A 19142-nucleotide genomic window follows, 5' to 3' on the forward strand; every position below is an offset into this window, starting at 1 on the left:
ATTGATATATTAACTGTAATAGGAAGCCAAAAAAGTGAACACACTTTGTTATATTTTGGGGAATTATTTAATACAACCCCCGACCATGTTTATTTTCTTTTCACTTATTTTGTACCTTTTATATTATTTCTTCATACTGTTCATTAATATTGTACTATGTTGCTGACTCTGTAATGTATGTTTATATTGTTCATTAAAAAAAAAAAAGGGTAATCGGAACCATGTATTGTGATACTTTTGCTGCAAGCGCCTCTGAATCAGTCTGAAACAGTTATGTTAAAACGGGTCAGTATCGAAAAGCATTCAAATGAATCCGTGTTGAGTCACGACAATGCTTCCTGAAACACTGCATCAATATGAGACAATTGTGTCGAAATGTGTCAGCGTTTGAAAGCATTTGACACAATTCAGTATGGTGACATCTTCTGGATAAAATATTGCATTTATATTTGACATTTGGGTAAAGTATAATGAAAATGTATGACACTATTATATCATTCTTACAAAACAAAAAAGTAAAATGCTTGTGCAACAAGATACTGTGATGGTAGTTTTATAAAATTGCAATTGGCTGGCAACCAGTTCAGGGTGTCCGCTGCCTACTGACCAAGTAAGCTAAGTTGGGATAGGCAGCAACAAGCCTGCGACCCTTGTGAGAATAAGAGGTTATAGAAAATGGATTGATGGATAATTATATAAAATGCTTGAAACACTGGAATGGGTATTTGTGTGTTTTACATATTTTTATTCTAAAAGAAAATAATTTCTGCAGTACTGTATTTGGTTTCAGTACTGTGGTTTCAGTCTGTTCCTCTTTTTACTGATGACCACCTCTCCAGCTTTGGAGAAATTCCTGTCACATGGCACTGAAGTTGCAGGCATATGTGAATACACCTTAACAGCTCAGAGAGATGGGGATATATTGCTGCGCTAGAGTTCCAGTATTTTAAAAGGTCTTCTCCTTTGGAAAGGTATGGCTCAGACAAGTAGCGCTGAACTTCCCCTGCTGCATCACCTGAGGCATTCCAAACAGTCTATGTTGCACCTGCAAGAAATCATGAGAGAAGAAGTTTGAATCCATTGTTTTTGTATTTTTCTCAAAGGAGATTTCAGACTTATGCAACCCACCAACTTTGCAGTCCAGAAGGTCCCACAGATTCTCATTCAGCCTCTTGGGTTGAAGGTCCAGGGGCTTCCTCCGTTGTAGACTGCAAACAAAAATATATGGAAATAGACATAGTACTTTGACTGGGCTACATGAAAGCACTGATAAAAATGAGGGGAATTTACCGGTGATGTCTTAGATGCGGCTTGTTCTGAACTAGTCTGCAGTCCAGCACATTCAGCTGTCAGCAGAGAAACTGCCTCTTGTGCATGTGTTTGGTTCCCAAACGCAAGAGATTTAAACCTTGGGTCTAGAATGATCACCACCGCCAATGCTTTCAAAATTGCACCTTGCCTTTAAAAAGAGCAACAGTTTTAGGCTCTGGAGAATTGCACAAGGATGAAGTAGTAATGTGGACATTTCTGTAATTCTAAGCTGAATCATCCTAACCATCCTAGATGCTTTTGCACTGAAAGCTCAATTGTAGCCAAAGACATTTTGCGTAGTTGTAGTAGCCTAGCACAAGACACCATATTTGCAGCATTATCGGTCACAAGACAGTGAATTTTATTTGTTAGGCCCCATTCATTGATTAAAATTTCTTTGGCAATCTTCAAATTTTCAGCTGTGTGTGAATGAGGAAATTTCCTGACCCCTAAAAGGATACAGTTGTTTTTCAATGCATCCATCCATCTTCTACCGCTGTCTTCCGGGGCCAAGTCGCGGGGGCAGCACCTTGAGCAAGAAAGCCCAGACTTCCCTCTCCCCGGCCACTTCATCCAGCTCTTCCGGAAGGATCCCCAGGTGCTCCCAGGCCAGCCGAGAGACATAGTCCCTCCAACGTGTCCTGGGTCATCCCCGGGGCCTCCTTCCAGTGGGACATGCCTGAAACACCTCACCGGGGAGGCCTCCGTGGGGGCATCCTAACCAGATCCCCGAACCACCTCAGCTGGCTCCCCCAACACGGAGGAGCAGCGGCTCGACGCTGAGCCCCTCCCGGATGACCGAGCTTCTGAGCAGTTGGTGTTTTTCATCTATATAATGGCATGTATATATAATGTCCATATTGACAGATGTCCACATGTCCGTAGTCAGGGTGACTGCCACAGTTGTCTGGAACTCTGCCCTCGCTTTTGCTTTGGCATCTTTATATTTGTCATCCACCATGCCTCTGATTGCTTGTCTTGTGGGGAGGACATATGAACTAAAGCTCTAAAGCCTTTGTCTTCAACCATGGAAAATGTTTGGCAGTCCTGCACAATCATGTCCACCAAGGCCTCATCCTGCTCAGCCTGTCGTCCTTTGAACAATGTGAACATTGACAATAGTTCTTCACAATTAATAATTCACAAAGCCTACAGTCAAAGATGTTTATATCTGTTGACTACATACACATTGCAACTGCATACACATTGCAACTGCAATGTGTATGTGGGATATAATAGGATATAATATGGAGTATAATTTTAATTTATAAACTATAAATATTTAGTAAAAATACATTTAAAATGAAAATGACATTTATTACTGTTATTATAATTATTATAGTTAATATAATTGTGATAATGAGCAGGGTCTAATTCTGCTTCTCTGCCTCCTTCACTTTAACATGCAGGATTTGCTACTTGTTTCATGAAAAACAACTTCCTATCACTCATTTATTCAATTCATGTCCCGACACCCAGATAGTTAGCTCAAATTTTACACAGGTGTGGTTGGCAGAGAACAGCAACATCCCTGTTTCCAAAAAGTGGAGGATAATTTACAAAATAAGTCACAGTTGCAGTAAAAAGGGAAGCAGAGGCCTCAGATTGCTCCCCGTTCTCCACACTCCTGCTTTGTTCCATTATTTGCGATCCTCATCGCAGCTGTTGTTTGGTGACTACTTCGCTGTTTTTCTTTTACTTCTACTGGCCATTTAATGGCTGCTACTATTTCCTTATCTAAATTTTTCTCTAACTAAATCAGTAGTCTTATCAATTTCACAATTTCTTTGTTATATTTTTTTCTTTGGGTCTATACTCCTTAAAACTCTCGTACACAACACAACAGTCATGCCTAAATATTTTTAGGCTATTTAAACACATTATTTATAATTGACTCAACGTCATCTGGCTATCCTCTCGTGGTATAGCCTCACATATAACACAAAAGCCTTTTGTACTTTATTTATGTTTCAAGCACTGATTAATTATTGCCAATCAATTTAACATTTTCAATCTCCTAAATCTAAATTTTGTCTCCTAATCCCATAATATATTTTTCTATTTTTACTTTCAATATTTCCCCTTTTTTCTGAGAATTAACCCTGTGAATGGCTCAGTTTCTGCCCACAAACTTCAGGTTTTATACCATCTAAAATTTGTCATTACCATATACCATCTAAAATTTGTCATTTTGACTTTTAATGCAAACTAGATAAAGCACGATCTAAGGATGCTTTTTTAGCCCAATTTAAACCAGTTTCACTCTTTATTTCTAACTATCTAACATACGAACATGCAAGACACAGTCACACACCAGCAAACTGTGTGAAAACCTCTCGAGCGCAACCTCATCACAGGCCAAACTTGTTTTAGATCCCCAAAACAAATGCCAAAAACGTCAGCTTATCACCGAAACCTACTTAAATCAGGCAACATTGTGTAGGGATGACACTGTTGCTTCATTCTGGTGGACTTGTTGCATACACACTCACAATCACTTTTCGCGTCTCACAAACCTTCTATCATACCACAACAGTTATGTCAAAATATAATGAGGCCATTAAAGACGCACAGGACTGGAACCTTTTCTTGTCTTAATCTTCTAGAACTTCTAGGTCTTCTTATTCTAGGTATCACTTATTAAGACGCACACGACTGGAAATTTTTCTTGTCCTAATCTTCTAGAACTTCTAGGTTTTCTTATTCTAGGTATCGGTAGCGCAAGCCTCTTGCTCCGCTTTCTATTTTGTCGTTTGGGCCTCGGGCAGGGCTTTCAACATCCCTATTTGTTTTTTTGGCCATGGGCAGGGCTTTCAACCTCCCTTTTACTTCACCAAGCATGCCAACAAGATAAGACTATACTCACAGTTCATTTCTTCTCTCCGTCTCAATTTCTGTTGCTGGTTACGGATGCCGTCAATCAACAATCCCGGGGAGGACGCTGACGCAACCGGCCAGTCTGGCTGTACGCACATTCTTCAGGCGCTATCAGTGCCCCCCCAGTGTGAGTGTGTATATTTGTGTGTTCGTGTGTGTGTGCGTGAGTGGGTTAAGAGGTGTGCAAGCAATGTGTTTTTATATGACAACATATATACATATTGTGTGGCGGACACTAGGACCATGTCTCTCACCCAGTAGGCATGTCTCTATGATCCTTTGATGCTTTGAACCTGTTGGCTTTGTCTTTGCTGTTTTGGACTTTGTTGATCAGTTTTTTGTGATGGCATGCGAAGAGTAAAGATCTCCACTAGCACAGCAACGTGTGGTTTCTTCGCCTCGCCACATTGGTGACCCCAGACGTTAGAATGGGTGACCCCGGATGGGTCATCTTGCCATATTATTATCCCAGACGTTAGAAAGTTTCGTCAGGCTGTTGGAGATGTAGTCTCGCCACATGGGTGACCCCGGACGTCAGAATGTTTCAGCGAGGAATCACCGCAGACGTCCCACATCGTGACATTCCTCCACCAGCCTACTATACGTCAGGTAATGCAGCAAGCTGGTACCACGTCAGCCAGCCAGCACCCCGACAAGGGTCCTCTCACCCGTCGCCCAGTCCCTTGGCGCACCAGGGATCGAGCCAGCCAACAACAGGCTGGTACGGGCGCCGGTGAGAACGGCTGTGCAGTCCAATTTCGGAGTCCCTGGCCGTTGACCGGGATCTTCCAGCCGGGCGGCCTCATCTACTACCGATGTCCGTCCGGCCTCAGCAGTAGACCTCCAGCCACCATCATTCAGCCGCCCCTCCGATTCACCATGCCCGCAGGTATGGTCCGAGTATACATCGGAGCGGGTCAGTTGGTGTTGGTGCCGCAGCAGGTTCATGCCCAGGCACAGTCTGGGACGCAGCCGTGACCGGCCGTCCCTCGGAGGCCACTGTGCCTGCCAGCATGCGGGTCAGCACTGCCACTCCGGCTCCTGCGGAACTTCAGAACATCCCTTTGCCAACGCTACCTCATGGTTTTCACGCTGAGCGTCTCACCCTTACTCCTGTCGCACCTGGGGCCCTGGTGTCACATACACCGCCCAGGACCGGACTGAGTCTCAGGGTGCCAGACTGGTGAATACCCTGTGGGGTTTTCCGTTATGCCTTTCTGGGTGTTCGGGGGGGAGCTGTGTGGCGGACACTAGGACCATGTCTCTCACCCAGTAGGCATGTCTCTATGATCCTTTGATGCTTTGAACCTGTTGGCTTTGTCTTTGCTGTTTTGGACTTTGTTGATCAGTTTTTTGTGATGGCATGCGAAGAGTAAAGATCTCCACTAGCACAGCAACGTGTGGTTTCTTCGCCTGGCCACAATATACAATTATTCCATCACTATGTATTTTAGGCATTTGGTGATTATTTTCACTTCTCTGGCATGTTTATATTCTCATTATAAAATACTAATGGGACAAGAAAAACCCCAGGGCCTGTAACCTAATCTATGGAAGTGGGAATTTTGTAACTAATTTTCCAAGGACCCTAGACATACAAACAAGTAATATAGCCATGAGTTTTAGTTTAAAAAAAAAAAAAACATTGGTGGTGAAAGGGTTAAACTTGGGTCCCTGAACTGTGCGGATGACGTGCTAACCACTACTCCACCTACTCCACCGAGCCATCCATGAAATAATTCAAACTATGTAAACAACAAAAGACTAGCTACAAGGATTAGGCCCAGGCCTCAGTCCTGTCATCTAATGGTGGTGGTTTATTGTGTTTTGGTTGTTATCTTATCTTATTTTCTGTTCTTTTCTGTTCATGTCATTTGTGTTGAAGTTCATATTTTTTTCCCCTCATGCCTGTCCTTGTCAGTGTGATTGTGTCCACCTGTGTGCATTAATCTGCTTCCCTTGTGTCAGCTCCCTCTTCCAATTGTTTGTCCACGTATTCCGTCTTGTCTCATTTGATGTGAGTATAAGTAGTTTCCAGTTCCTTTTCAGTTCTTGTTGGGTCATTGTCTGTCTAACTGTTGCTGATCAAGTGTCAATGTTGATGTAGTTTTGTTGGTTCCTCGACCTTGTGAGTTCTGTTCCTTTGTTTTCCTGGACTTCAGGTCTAGTTTTCAGTTGTAAGTTTATTTTTCTTTGTTACTTTATTTACTTGTTAATATATATTCGTGTTCAACCTTGGTTTTCGGTCTTTTTCATATTAAATTACAATTTTTTTTAGTGCACTTTGGCTCCGGTCTTCCTGCATTTGGGTCCGCAACATCCCACTATGCCAGGACATAAAACGTTCATTCCTTTGCATGATACAAAGAAAAACACCAGCACACAGTTATTTTTCTTTCATAGAGATGCACCATGAATATATATATAAAAAAAATCCCCAATTTAATACAAAAATACATATTATCCAAATCATGAAAATAAATCACACTCTAAATCACAGGTGTTGAACTCCGGGCCTCGAGGGCCGATACCCTACATGTTTTCGAACCTTTTCCCTCAAAAACACCTGATTCAAATGATTGGGATCATTTTGAAGCTCCTGCAGAGCTTGCTAATGAGCTAATCATTTGAATCAGGTGTGTTGGGGGAAGAAAACCGGAAAACATGCAGGATGCCGGCCCTCGAGGAATGGAGTTCGACACCTATGCTCTAAATGGTGCTTTTTTTCCCTCAAATTACAATGTGAGATATTTGTAAAATAGGCCTGCGGGCGTAAAGTACCGTAATTCCCCAAATATAAGTCACACTTTTTTATCTTATCTGTGCGTCCTATAAATGGTATCTTAAAAGTACGATTTTTTTTTATATTTAATTCGACACCATTCGAATAAGTTTGATCTGTCAGCCACATAAGCCGAGTTTTGATGCACAGATGAGTCCCCCCTTTTGGAATTTCTCACATTTGTGAATGCAATCACTATCAAATGTGATTTGATCTTTCTTAAAATCACACAGATGAAACAACAGTGTCTGCTTTAACTAAAACCACCCAAACATTTATAGGTTATCATCTTTTAATGAGGAAAGCATGCAACAATGACAGAAGGGGGATGAATAAGTAACTGAACCCTCTGCCTAAGCATACTTAAAGAGCAATTAAAACCAATTTTTACCAAGCAATTTAAGTCAGGTGTGTGCCCAATCACTGATGAGTGGCTTAGAGCTGCCCTGCCAACTATAAAACACACACCTGGAAAAATTGTCTTGATGAGAAGCATTGTCTGATGTGCATCATGGTTCACTCAAAGGAGCTGTCTGAAGACCTGCGATCAAGAATTGTAGGTTTGTATAAAGCTGGCAAAGGATACAAAACCATCTCTAAAAGTCTGGATGTTCATCAATTGACAGTCTGAGAAGTCTATGGATGCAGAGAGTTTGGCATGCAGAGAGTTTGGCACTATTGCTTCTCTCTGGACAACTTGCAATCATTACTGGAAAAATGAATTCAAAAATTTATCAGGATGTTTTGCAGGAAAACCTGAGGCCGTCTGTCACAGTTGAAGCTAAAATGAAGATGGATGCTGCAACAAGACAATGATCTAAAACACACAAGTAAATCAACTTCAGAATGGTTTCAGAAGAACAAAATACAGTTTCTGGAGTGGCCAAGTCAAAGTCCAGACTTGATCCCTATTGAAATGCTGTGGCATGACCTCAAGTCAGCGATTCATGCTAGACATCCCAGGAATCTGACTGAACTACAGCAGTTTTGTAAAAAAAAACGTTTTCTACAAAGGTTTTGTAAGAATGGGCAAATATTAGTCCTGATTAATGTGCCAGACTGATCTGCAGCTACAGGAAGTATCTGGTTGAAGTTATTGCTGCCAAAGGGGGGGCCACAAAATATTAAATGTGAATGTTCAGTTACTTATTCCTCCCCTTTCTGTCATTGTTTGCATGCTATCTTCATTAAAGATGAAAACCTATAAATGTTTGGGTGGTTTTAGTTCAAGCAGACACTGTTGTTTCATCTGTGTGATTTTGACAAAGATCAGATCACATTTGATAGTGATTTTAAGCAGAAATTAAAAAATTCCAAAGGGTTCAGATACTTTTTCATTCCACTGTATATTCTGTTTTGCCATAGTTTTTACATTGTCGGCAAACAGTTGTGTGTCCTATGCACGGTAACATAGAAAATACCAGAATTTGACCTGTGTATAGGTGCGTCCCATTCACAGATGCGTCCTATATTTGGACAATTACGGTACTTGCAGAACAGGCCTGCGGGCTACTCATGTGATCCTTGGGGGCTACCTGGTGCCCACGGGTACCACGTTGATGATCCCTGTTCTAGTGTATGAAATTTTGACTTAACGAGCTCTAACTGTCCAACAACATACAACAAATATGACAGACAGGGGGAGACAGACGGAATTTGCCACGCTGGGCGTTCCACAGCTGGAAAAAAAGTTACAATTTGCAAATGTTACAAGTTGCAAATGTACAAGGTATGATATTGTGATATTTATTTATCTTAAAACCTATTTTCAGGCCATTGATATTTACACTTTTGTCTTTTTTTTTGTCATTCGTCAACAATACGTGTGACAGACCAACAGACAGGACGTCAGTCCCACAGAATGTCCACCTCTGTTTTTTGTCAGGCTGCCATTCATTCAAACAGGTTGAAACATGTGTTATTAAGTTTTATTAGCCAATTTTTTGTTGGAGTTGAAATGGTCAATGTTCATAATGTTTTGTTACAGTAAAGACTGTTACAGTAAAGACAAAAAAAACACCAAGCTACTTCCTTCTAATAAGCTTGCAGAAGTAATACAATGTTTGAGGTACATTTATGTGGACACCTGTTATGAGTGTGTTAATAGTGCTCCATATGCAGTACAACACTGTCCAGTCTTGAATAATCCAAAATTAGCAAAGGTGACACATTTCATTCTTTACTCTCAACTTTTCAAAAAGTTACATTTTCCTTTTCCCATTAATAGCTTTTCTTAATTTCTAAAAGCTGCCTTAGACAAATACAGAACATTTCAATTAACACTAAAAATAAATTGTAAACATACAAACTACACATTAAAAAGATTAAACCAATACCAATAACAAAAGAAAATTTAAAAATAACAGATACAAATCTAATTAAAAGAGTCCCACATAAGGGGAGTGAACATTGTCAAAGGTGGATTTAGTCGAACATGTCGTCATGATCGTTGTCAGACTCTGCAAAGTACTTGACCTCCTTCTTTGCACGGCCTGGCCGGAAGGGAGCGTTCATGGCACCCTGACTGCTGCTGTCATTCTTGTCATTGGATGGAGGATTATCAGACCTCTGTTGTCAATCACAGAAAAAAACACAGAAATTACTGCTCCTTTTATTACTGTGAAAACTTACATTTAGCAATTTGGCAATAATAAGACTTTTGTGGTTTTATTATCATGCCTAAACCAAGACATAGTCCGCAAACAGCCAAAAAGATGAGACCAAATCAATGATAACACTTGACTTTGGTGAACAGTTAAATATGGGCAAAGCAATGGCACACTAGCATCAGAAGCTCCAGTGACATGAAGGTCACCTATTTGACAGGGAAGAACCAGATCTGGTATGCAAACCAGACAACTACCAACTAGACATAGACTTGTCTCCGTGCATGGCTAGGGATCTGGTACCAGAGCTCTAAGGAGAGGTTAAAATCTCTTCCACTCAGGTGAGAGGCGCAGAGCAGATGTGGGCATACTTTTTGGCTTACCGCCTGTATATTGGGTTCACCCTGATGGACGAGAAGCTTTGGTTAGGGCAGTGCTTCTCAAATAGTGGGTCGGGCCCCCCTGGGGGGGCGCGAGGTGATGCCACGGGGGGCGCGGATGATCCCAGGAAAAAGGCTTTGTTTTTGTCATGTGGAATGTAACTGCAATAAAGATATAATTTTCATAATTTTCTTTTAGTTTCAGACACTTTGGTGCACTTGCTTCTTTTTTTTCGTGTTAGAGCTATAACCCGTATAAACGCGATAAAAATAATTAACAGTTGTTGAAAGTTGATTTACATTGCGTTTTTCTTTTGTTCATGTTAAAAAGGATACATGTGTAGGGATACTTAAAAATTTTTCATCAATAATCTTATTTATATTCAGTGCATCGACGGGGAGGAGGGGGGGCTTTTCTTTTCTAGGGGAGGCCTGGCAAAATGTAGTTGAGAAACACTGGGTTAGGATGACGAGTTCTGACTTTTTTGTGTCTATGCACCAAACAGCAGCTCACAGTACACACCCTTTTAGAATCCTTAGAGTGTAATGGAGAGCAATCCTTCCTGGGACTCCTTTGTTCTGCTGGGAGGGTCTTCAATGCTCACAGAGGCAATGCCAGTGAGATCTGGAGGGGCGTGATTGTAACGACCTTCCCGGTTCTGAACCGGTGTTCCATTACTGGACTTCTGTGCTTATCACGAATTGTCCAGAACGATCACCATGTTCAAACATAAGGGTGTCGATACGTGCACTTGGTACCAAGACACTCAAGATGGCAGTTTGATGATAGACTTTTTTGGTCACATCATTAGATTTGCTGCTGAAATAAGAGAGGGACGGTGCCGTTGCCTGATTGTGGTGGAGGATGCAGGATTTTACAGAACCAAACATTTTGTGAGTTGGTAGAGTCCTCAGATGGAGTAAGCAGAATTTCTCCCACGTCCCAGGAGGAGTTGGGGGAGATTGAGCCAGAGTGGACCATGTTTTGCACCTATATTGTGTAGGTGGCTGATCGGAGTGTTGTGGCTATAATATGGCTGGTGCCTGTCGTGGGAGCAAACCTTGAACCCACAGCAGGTGGACATCACTGATAAGAAATACTTTCAAGCTATGTACAGTATAGTGGCCTGTATAGTGGAGATGGGGCTTGCTGACCTCAATTTGGAACATAACGAGTTGGTGCAGAAAATAGATACTGAGAAGAAAAAACCTCATTAACTTTTCTAAGTACCCATATTAGTGAAGGACTTGTTTCACGAAAAGCTGCTGAAAATATCCCATAAAAGTGACTTACACGCAACTTACACGCCCGCTTGAGACGACTACTTCTCTGCCAGGCTTCAGATGAACGCGCACATTAGTTTTACTGAGCAATCCACGACCCATGAGCAGCCTGAAACATGGTGATTGTTCAGTACAGCTCATGGAATAAGAAACAAAACCCATGCATCCACCTAAAGTCGAAAGCACAGCAGAGCTATGCCTTGCTAAGTGCTTCTCGATTCCATTCTCCAACAAGTGCATTTCTGGCACCAGAGAACCGGCAAGCGAGGTATAACTGCTGTGCAGAGGGGTTACTGCTAAGAGGGGCATATGTGATGTGTGCACAAGGTCTTCCTTTGACCGTACTTCCTTCACACGGCTAACTAGGAAACAAAATTTAACATTAGCTATTTAACATCTGAGTGATTCCGACAGAATGAATGATGACCCGGTCCCACTCAATTTCCAATTCTCAGTGCCCAACCCTACTTCCTAATAAGATATATTCAGGGGCACTGGAGAGGAGAGTCTGCGAGGAAATCAAACCTGACTGGGATTTAGTAGGAGCAGCGTGTTTTTCATCCCATATATAGACAGTGGACAAACTCTACACCCACAAGGGTGTATGAGAGTTTGCCCAACCAGCATACATATTTTGTAGTCTTAGAGGTCTTCAACCAAGTTCAACGGGCAGTTCTGTGGGGGGTTTTGTGAGTAAAGGGTATCAAATCCCCTGATATGAGCTGCTCGATTCCCCTGAACCATGATGTCAGTGTTAGGTCTGTATTGCCGGCAGTAAGTTGCATTCATTTCCAGTGAGATGGCTGCCTTTTGTCACAGATTCTGTTCATTACCTTTGTGAACAGAATTCGAAGGGTGAGGGGGTCTGATTTTGTCATCTAGCCATTGCATCTTCTGCTTTTTGCCGATGATGTACTGGCTTCTTCAAGCTGTATTCTCCAACTCTCACTGGATCGGTTCATTGCTGAGTGTTAAACAGTTAGAGAACATAATCTTAAGTTGCAAAAAGGTGGAGTTCCTTACACTAGTCAGGGATGAGATCCTGCCCCTAGTGAAGGAGTTGTATTTTGGGGTTTTGGTGATTAGTGAGTGCAAGATGTGGCAGGGTATTGACAAGTAGATAGGTGCAGCATCTGCTATGATGCAGTCTCTATCAGTCTGTGATGAAGAAAGAGCTGTGCCAAAAGGCGAAGCTCTCTATTGACCTGTCCTCTACATTACTACCCTCACCTACGGAATGAAGTGTGAGTCGTGACCAAAAGAACATGATCTCAAATACAACTGGCCGAAATCATCTGCAGTGTGTCATCTGCATGTGTCCAAGCTTTCCCTTAGAGAATTTCAGTTGTGCAGGAGGGGCTCCAGCTGCTGCTCCTCCACGTTGAGAAAAGCCAGCTGAGGGGGCTGGCGTATCTGGTTAGGATATCTCTTGGACACATCCCTCGTGAGGTGTTCCAAGCATGTCCCACCAGGAGGTGGCCCTGAGTACAACCCAGGACACGCTGTAAATATGTTTCTGCCCTGGGAACACCTGTGACAGAGACTTACACAATACGCTATCAAATCTCACATGTCCTACTCTATCTACCCTTTCTGGTGGACTGCAGATACATTTGCCAAGAAAAGTCTTCAAAACATGTACGCGTTTTGCAATGTGATGAGGTGTTTCCAGGTCTACAAAGAAAATGGTATGTTTATGTAAAAATTATTACAGACTGTATTTACAAATGATGCAACTGATTATGTGCTAATGATATATTTTTTATTTTATTAAGAAACATTTTCTTCCCTCACTGGCTTTCATTGACTGTAGCACATTTGCCTCTCTGTGTACGGAAGGGGAATTATGAATACATTAATTTTATATTCATAATAGTGATTAAAAAGTACTTTCTTTATTTAACTAATACTATAGTAATTTCCTCATTACTAATAAAGATAATCTAATAAACATTTTTTTTATCAATAATAAAGATACTCACTCTGCCTACCAATTTTGCCATTTTCTTCACTGGACTATAATCATCATCCTCGGAGCCGGATGCCATTTTTTTTCTTCCTTGGCCTTTACCTGCAAAGAATTTAACAAGTCAACCAAAAGTCTAACAGACAAAACGCTGCTGTGATTTTATTAATGAACAGGGAAGTCCTTGGTTTGCGACAGCTTCAAGTGGTGTTTTATAATTGTAGAGGAGGGCTGTTCTTTGGTACTTACTGTCTGAAGGACTGCCTTTTTGCTGACGGACCGCTGAATGATGAAAATATTTGAAAAACAATGGACTACGACCAATGGAAATGTAAATTAATTTCCAGTGTTGCACAATTGAACAATTTTGTGTCACCACCTGTCAACTGTCATTGTTGTCTAAAGATTATTACCTCACCCAAATAAATCTTCCAAATTTCTGAGAAATGTTTATTGTGCCATATATTTGGAAACATGGGTCTTAAATAGGCAACAAGCATACGTACACATACCTAGGAATACCTGGATGAGTGCTAGAGCATCAGTATGCAGTAGCCAACATTAAAAGACAAAAGTTTCTTCGTTTATTGCACTGAGAAACACTTTCTCCTCAATGAAGACACCCAACTGGAATGCCTGGGATGTCAATGTTTGCTCTGTGTTTTAGAATCGGTTTCATGAACTGAAATGCATACTGTACACAATTTGCCTCAGTGTCTAGCACGAAAAGCAACATTTGAACTAAGTCTTAAAATATGTTTGTGTTATTTAGCCTTTAAAATAGTGATTAAAATATGATTTGAATTAACATTGAATAAACATATATTTATTCAGATATGATTTGAATGAGCTCTTCGCTGTCTCAGATATTGCGTTCTCAGTACTTCGCGGGTTTTTCCAGGAAAAATTAAAAATATTTCAAATTAAAAAATAATTAAAAAATGTGCAAAAATGGAAAAAAAATTAAAAAAGCAAAAAAGTACATTATACAGTACTGTTGTATTCATCAAATAACTAAGGAATATTTGTTAATAATTATGTTAAGAATTCTTCAAGCGTTAGTGTTTGTGACGTTTGTTATCTTATTTTGAAATGCATGCTTTTAATTTGTCGGGTCGCGTTGCATTTCCGTTTCCTGTTTTACGTTCTCTGTGTGTCATTCTGCTCATTACAGTGATGTAGTGAATGACAACATAACCTCATATTTAAAGTTTATTATCATTTATGTTGATAACGCACGCTACTGCCTATGTTTAGTAAGCGATGAGTGTTTATTCTGTTTATGTGTTCGTTTGTGTAGAGGTTGCACTTTATAGTTAGTAGTTGTTAGTTGTTGCTAACCCACTAATGTCGGCTAAAAATTCAGTAAATTCACAGATTAAAGTTCGGCAAGTGTTTATATGTTAGTTGACTGACTTTAACATTGTTGTTGATTTATTATTCAACAGATACTACTTAATACACCATACATGAGCCAAAATAAATGTGAAGTTCAACGTGATGACTTGCGTACTCTTTTACTGGAGTATTGGCGCAGATAACCAGTCCTGAGAACAAATTCTCAACAAACTAAGTAATATTAGTTATGTCACGTCAATCACAGAAATGCCGATATGCTATTGGCCGAACGCCTTTATCTAGCTTGATGGCACAGCTGGTCGGGACGGAAGGAAGGAGAGAAAATCAGTCAAAAACAGAAGGAAGGAATGTTGTGAAGACTTTGCAAACTTTACCTGTTAGACATGGCTTCTAAAATTGTAAGTGGCGGTAAAGGAAGAAGTAAGAGGATGATGACAATAGAAACCAAGCAGGAGATAATAAAAAAATACGAAGGAGGCGCGTGCATAGTTAACCTTGCTCGTGAGTATAGACGGAACCGCTCGGCAATCTTCTAAGGGCAAGACTTTCCTTGCCGGGGGACGGACCTCGCTCGACAACAAAATGGAGAGGCTTCTTCTATTATGAATTAAAGAGAAGGAAATCGCCGGTGATATGTTTTAATTTGAGAAAAGTTCTTGTTTAAGAAAATGAATAAATAAATTCTGCGGGTTTGTCTCTGCTCACCTCCGTCTCCACTCAGCTCAAGTCACGTCGCCTCAGAGGAAAATGTCATTTATCCTATGTTTATCCATGCTTGTCATATTAACTGTACAGTAGATTATGGTACTAATTTTAAATATGTGTGTAAATTCGTGATGGTTTTAACTATGAATTCGCCACGCGTTGCCAGTCAATGTGTACATACACTTGACCTCGCTTTGATACATTTACGAAAGCATCTGCTCATGCATGACACGGTAACGCTGATATGCTATTGCTCTTACAATGTCACAGTCACTGTTTCAGTCACGGTGTCAGTCACGGTCTCACTCACGGAGATGCTATTGGCCGGCGTCACGTCAATCACAGAAATGCCGATATGCTATTGGCCGAACGCCTTTATCTAGCTTGATGGCACAGCTGGTCGGGACGGAAGGAAGGAGAGAAAATGAGTCAAAAAACGGAAGGAAGGAATGTTGTGAAGACTTTGCAAATTTTATCTGTTAGACATGGCTTCTCAAATTGTAAGTGGCGGTAAAGGAAGAAGTAAGAGGATGATGACAATAGAAACCAAGCAGGAGATAATAAAAAAATACGAAGGAGGCGCATGCATAGTTAACCTTGCTCGTGAGTATGGACGGAACCGCTCGGCAATCTTCTAAGGGCAAGACTTTCCTTGCCGGGGGACGGACCTCGATCGACAAGAAAATTGAGAGGCTTCTTCTATTATGGATTAAAGAGAAGGAAATCGCCGGTGATATGTTCTAGTTTTGAGAAAAGTTCCCGTTTAAGAAAATAAATCAATAAATTCTGCAGGTTGGTCTCTGCTCTCCTCCGCCTCCACCCAGCTCAAGTCACGTCGCCCCAAAGGTAAATGTCATTTTTCCTTTGTATATTTTAGTTATTTAATTTAACTGTACAGTAGGTTATGTTACTCATTTTTAATATGTGTATAAAGTCGTGATGTTTTTACCTAAGGTTTTTGCACGCGTTGCACGCGTTCACGAATTAACATAGGTTTGGATTGCCCGTCATACGAGCAGTTCGAGTTACGAGCGTAGCCGCTGAACGGATTAAATCCGTAACACGGGGGCCCACTGTATGTCAAATCAAGCACTTTCAGTGATCCTTTTCGATTTTCGATTGTTTGAATTTACTAACATTCTCCACCTCTGTTATAGAGTAGTCTTGTTTGTAAACTGTAGACTATATTTACTGCCACCAGTATGGGAGAATACTGAGCACTGAGTATAATGTGCCACAAAATCCGTTCCAGCGAGATTCCGCGTGTCTTCTTTCCGCACGAAGCATTCACGCATCAAGCATAAACCAAGACAATGCTACATTCACACCAAACACGAAAAATCGCGTTGCTACGCTCATTCTGTAAGCTTTTGGTTGCTGGGTGTTAACTGCCAGCATTTAACTTGTTCAAATATTTGCACGAGGGGTGGGAGTAGGCTTCTTGTGCACTTAACAGCTGATCCGGAAAGGAAAACACCACTGCTAACTGTCACTTTTCTGGGATGTACCAGTCAATGTTTTCTCCTATAGCGCCTTTCTTGTTTTTACGTTGTGTGTCCCTCGATTTGCGGCGATACTCGTCTGACAGAAAAAAAAAAAGTTTCAACGTCACAATCAAGTGGCCGATACTGTGCTAAATACAGTACTGTGTTCTCAATGCTTCACTATCGATATCTTGGCACAGTAACTACATTTTAACAGCTGTTAAAAAAGGAAATAAATGCTGCACGTATGTGAAGGAAATCATATATTAAGTTATCATTATGTGTATATTTCTTGACTAGAATCGTATGCATTGCTATCCATCAATCTATCCATCTATGCAGTCCAAGTTCATCAGTCCTTAGATAAAGCTGTAGACGCAGGAAAGTGTGAACTGCAAACTTGGTTCAGCTGTTGGCAGCGCCCAGCTGGCGCTTTTTGTTATGTCTTGTAATGTGCAATGCTTTCCTGAATGAATAAAAAGCAGGCGTGGACGGCTGGGCTTTTTGATGGTTTTGGCGAACATGAGAAAGCCTAGCCCTCCCTTTGCCAGCAAAGAAAAGTCAGTCTTGGTTGGTCTGAGTTATTATGTTGGTGCTTAGCAGCTGGGCTTGTCTTAGTCTCTTTCATAGATTTCTCTGACAAAGTACCAGTTATTCTAGTTCCGCCTCTGCCATTCTACAAGCCAGGTGAGTGCTCTTGCTTGCCTCTGTTTATGTATTGAAATCTGAGCTGGCCATGTGGGTAGCTCTGGGTGATCGCAAACTGGCCACCATGACATTTTGACTGCTAAGTCCATACTCGCTTCGAGTGATTCTGGTACTTTGAGCAGCCTCCCATCAGCACCAGAGTGAAATGGCATTGGGTTTTTCATCTGATTCCTAATATATACCCTGCTAACTGTCAAATTGAGACCCCATTTTGTAAAATCCGCAACTATTGGAATAAATTGGGTTTGAAATGACGAAAAATTACATTTTGACTTTAAGTCCATACTTCGAGTGGTTCTGCTCCTTTTGTACCGTTTTTTTCTTGCAAAAAACTTCAAAACTGTTGTAGGTAGTGTTACAGGACTGTTGTTATAGTGCAGTATGTGCAATCTAAGTAGAATTATTTTTTTTTCATTGGTTGGCACTCAGCAAGTAAGTTAGCTGCATTGCCCTGTGTGCCAAGTTTTTGCAATGTCTTGCGTGAATTTGTTTTCATTCTTATTTACTTTATTTATTCTAGTTTATTATTATTATTTTTAAGTATCAGGGCTCTCGGAGAGGGGGGGAAATCGCATGGTGGCGGCGTGTGTGTTTACATCCGCGAAGTGTGGTGTCGGGATGCCACTGTAGTATACAAACACAGCTCACCTCTGGCGGAATTCATGATCGTGAAGTGTCGCCCCTTCTACTTGCCAAGGGAGATAAGTTCAATCCTGCTGGTCGCTACCTACATCCCCCTAACTAACAACAGCAAAAGAAGTGCGGCGCTGAACGAACTGTACCAGGCTATCAGTGAACAACAAACAGCACAACCAGACGGCTTCATCATCCTCGCTGGGGATTTCAACCATGCTGATCTCAAAACTGTTCTCCCGATGTTTCATCAACAAATTCACTTTGCAACAAGAGGACATAACATTTTGGACTGTGTTTACACTCAGCACAAAGGAGCGTACAAAGCCATCCCCCTCCCCCACATTGGTGCCTTTGACCACCTCACTATTATGCTAATGCCTTCATACAGACCAAGAGTGAAAGTCATCAAACCTGCACTGAAAGAAGTAAGGGTGGGGCCACAGGAGGCGACCTGCTTTGATTCAACAGACTGGGACATTTTTAAGGAAGCAGCCACCTACAACGGCATCACAGATATTGAGGAGTACACAGACACAGTGACCTCCTACATCACCAAATGCATGGACGATGTGACCCACATCAAGAGGATCACCACACGGGCCAACCAGAAGCCATGGCTAACAGGAGACGTCCACAGGCTTTTGAGGGCCAGAGACAAGGCCTTCAAAGCTCAAAGGGATAAATCAGCCCTGAGAACAGCGAGAGCCAACCTGTCCCGTGGCATCACGATAGCCAAACAAGAAGACACAAACAAGATAACTTCTCACTTCAAAGACAGCAAGAACGCACACAGCCTATGGCAGGGCATTCACAGACTACAAACCTGCACCACAAAGCTGTGAGAGTGACATCACTCTGCTCAACAACCCAAACAGTTTCTTTGCACGCTTTGAGGAACAGAACACCACCCACCCACAGAAAACACCACCACCTTCGCACGACCAGCCTCTGTGCCCATCTGCTGCCAGCGTGAGGAGGACACTCAACACCCAGAAAGCAGCAAGTCCAGACAACATCCCTGGCAGGGTGCTGAAAGACTGTGCA

At 41.5% G+C, this 19142-nt stretch overlaps 1 protein-coding gene and 1 long non-coding RNA gene across 4 annotated transcripts in view; both read right to left on the minus strand.

The window, feature by feature from the left end:
* Positions 1-411: 411 nt before the first annotated feature.
* Positions 412-6196, minus strand: LOC148406719 (uncharacterized). Its single transcript, XR_015864056.1, has 4 exons — positions 4178-6196; positions 1291-1459; positions 1129-1208; positions 412-1045 (listed from the first exon to the last, which is right to left on the minus strand). It is a non-coding gene; the product is annotated as an uncharacterized LOC148406719 (long non-coding RNA).
* Positions 6197-8884: 2688 nt separating this feature from the next.
* The window catches only part of top2b (DNA topoisomerase II beta), a 178050-nt gene continuing 167792 nt past the window's right edge, over positions 8885-19142 (minus strand). For 2 of the 3 annotated variants that reach the window (XM_088404453.1, XM_088404451.1), the window contains 2 exons: positions 13223-13311; positions 8885-9538 (listed from right to left, as the gene is read on the minus strand). In XM_088404453.1, the coding sequence (XP_088260579.1) occupies positions 9395-9538; positions 13223-13311 (233 nt within the window). In that variant the 3' untranslated portion in view covers positions 8885-9394. The remainder of the gene's footprint in view (positions 9539-13222; positions 13312-19142) is intronic. The other variant, XM_088404452.1, reaches the window with a different exon arrangement.

The sequence above is a fragment of the Hippichthys cyanospilos genome, chromosome 21 (genome assembly GCF_059441005.1).
Source record: "Hippichthys cyanospilos isolate Australia breed blue-spotted pipefish chromosome 21, RoL_Hcya_1.0, whole genome shotgun sequence".
In the NCBI taxonomy this organism is placed as follows: Eukaryota; Metazoa; Chordata; class Actinopteri; order Syngnathiformes; family Syngnathidae; genus Hippichthys; species Hippichthys cyanospilos.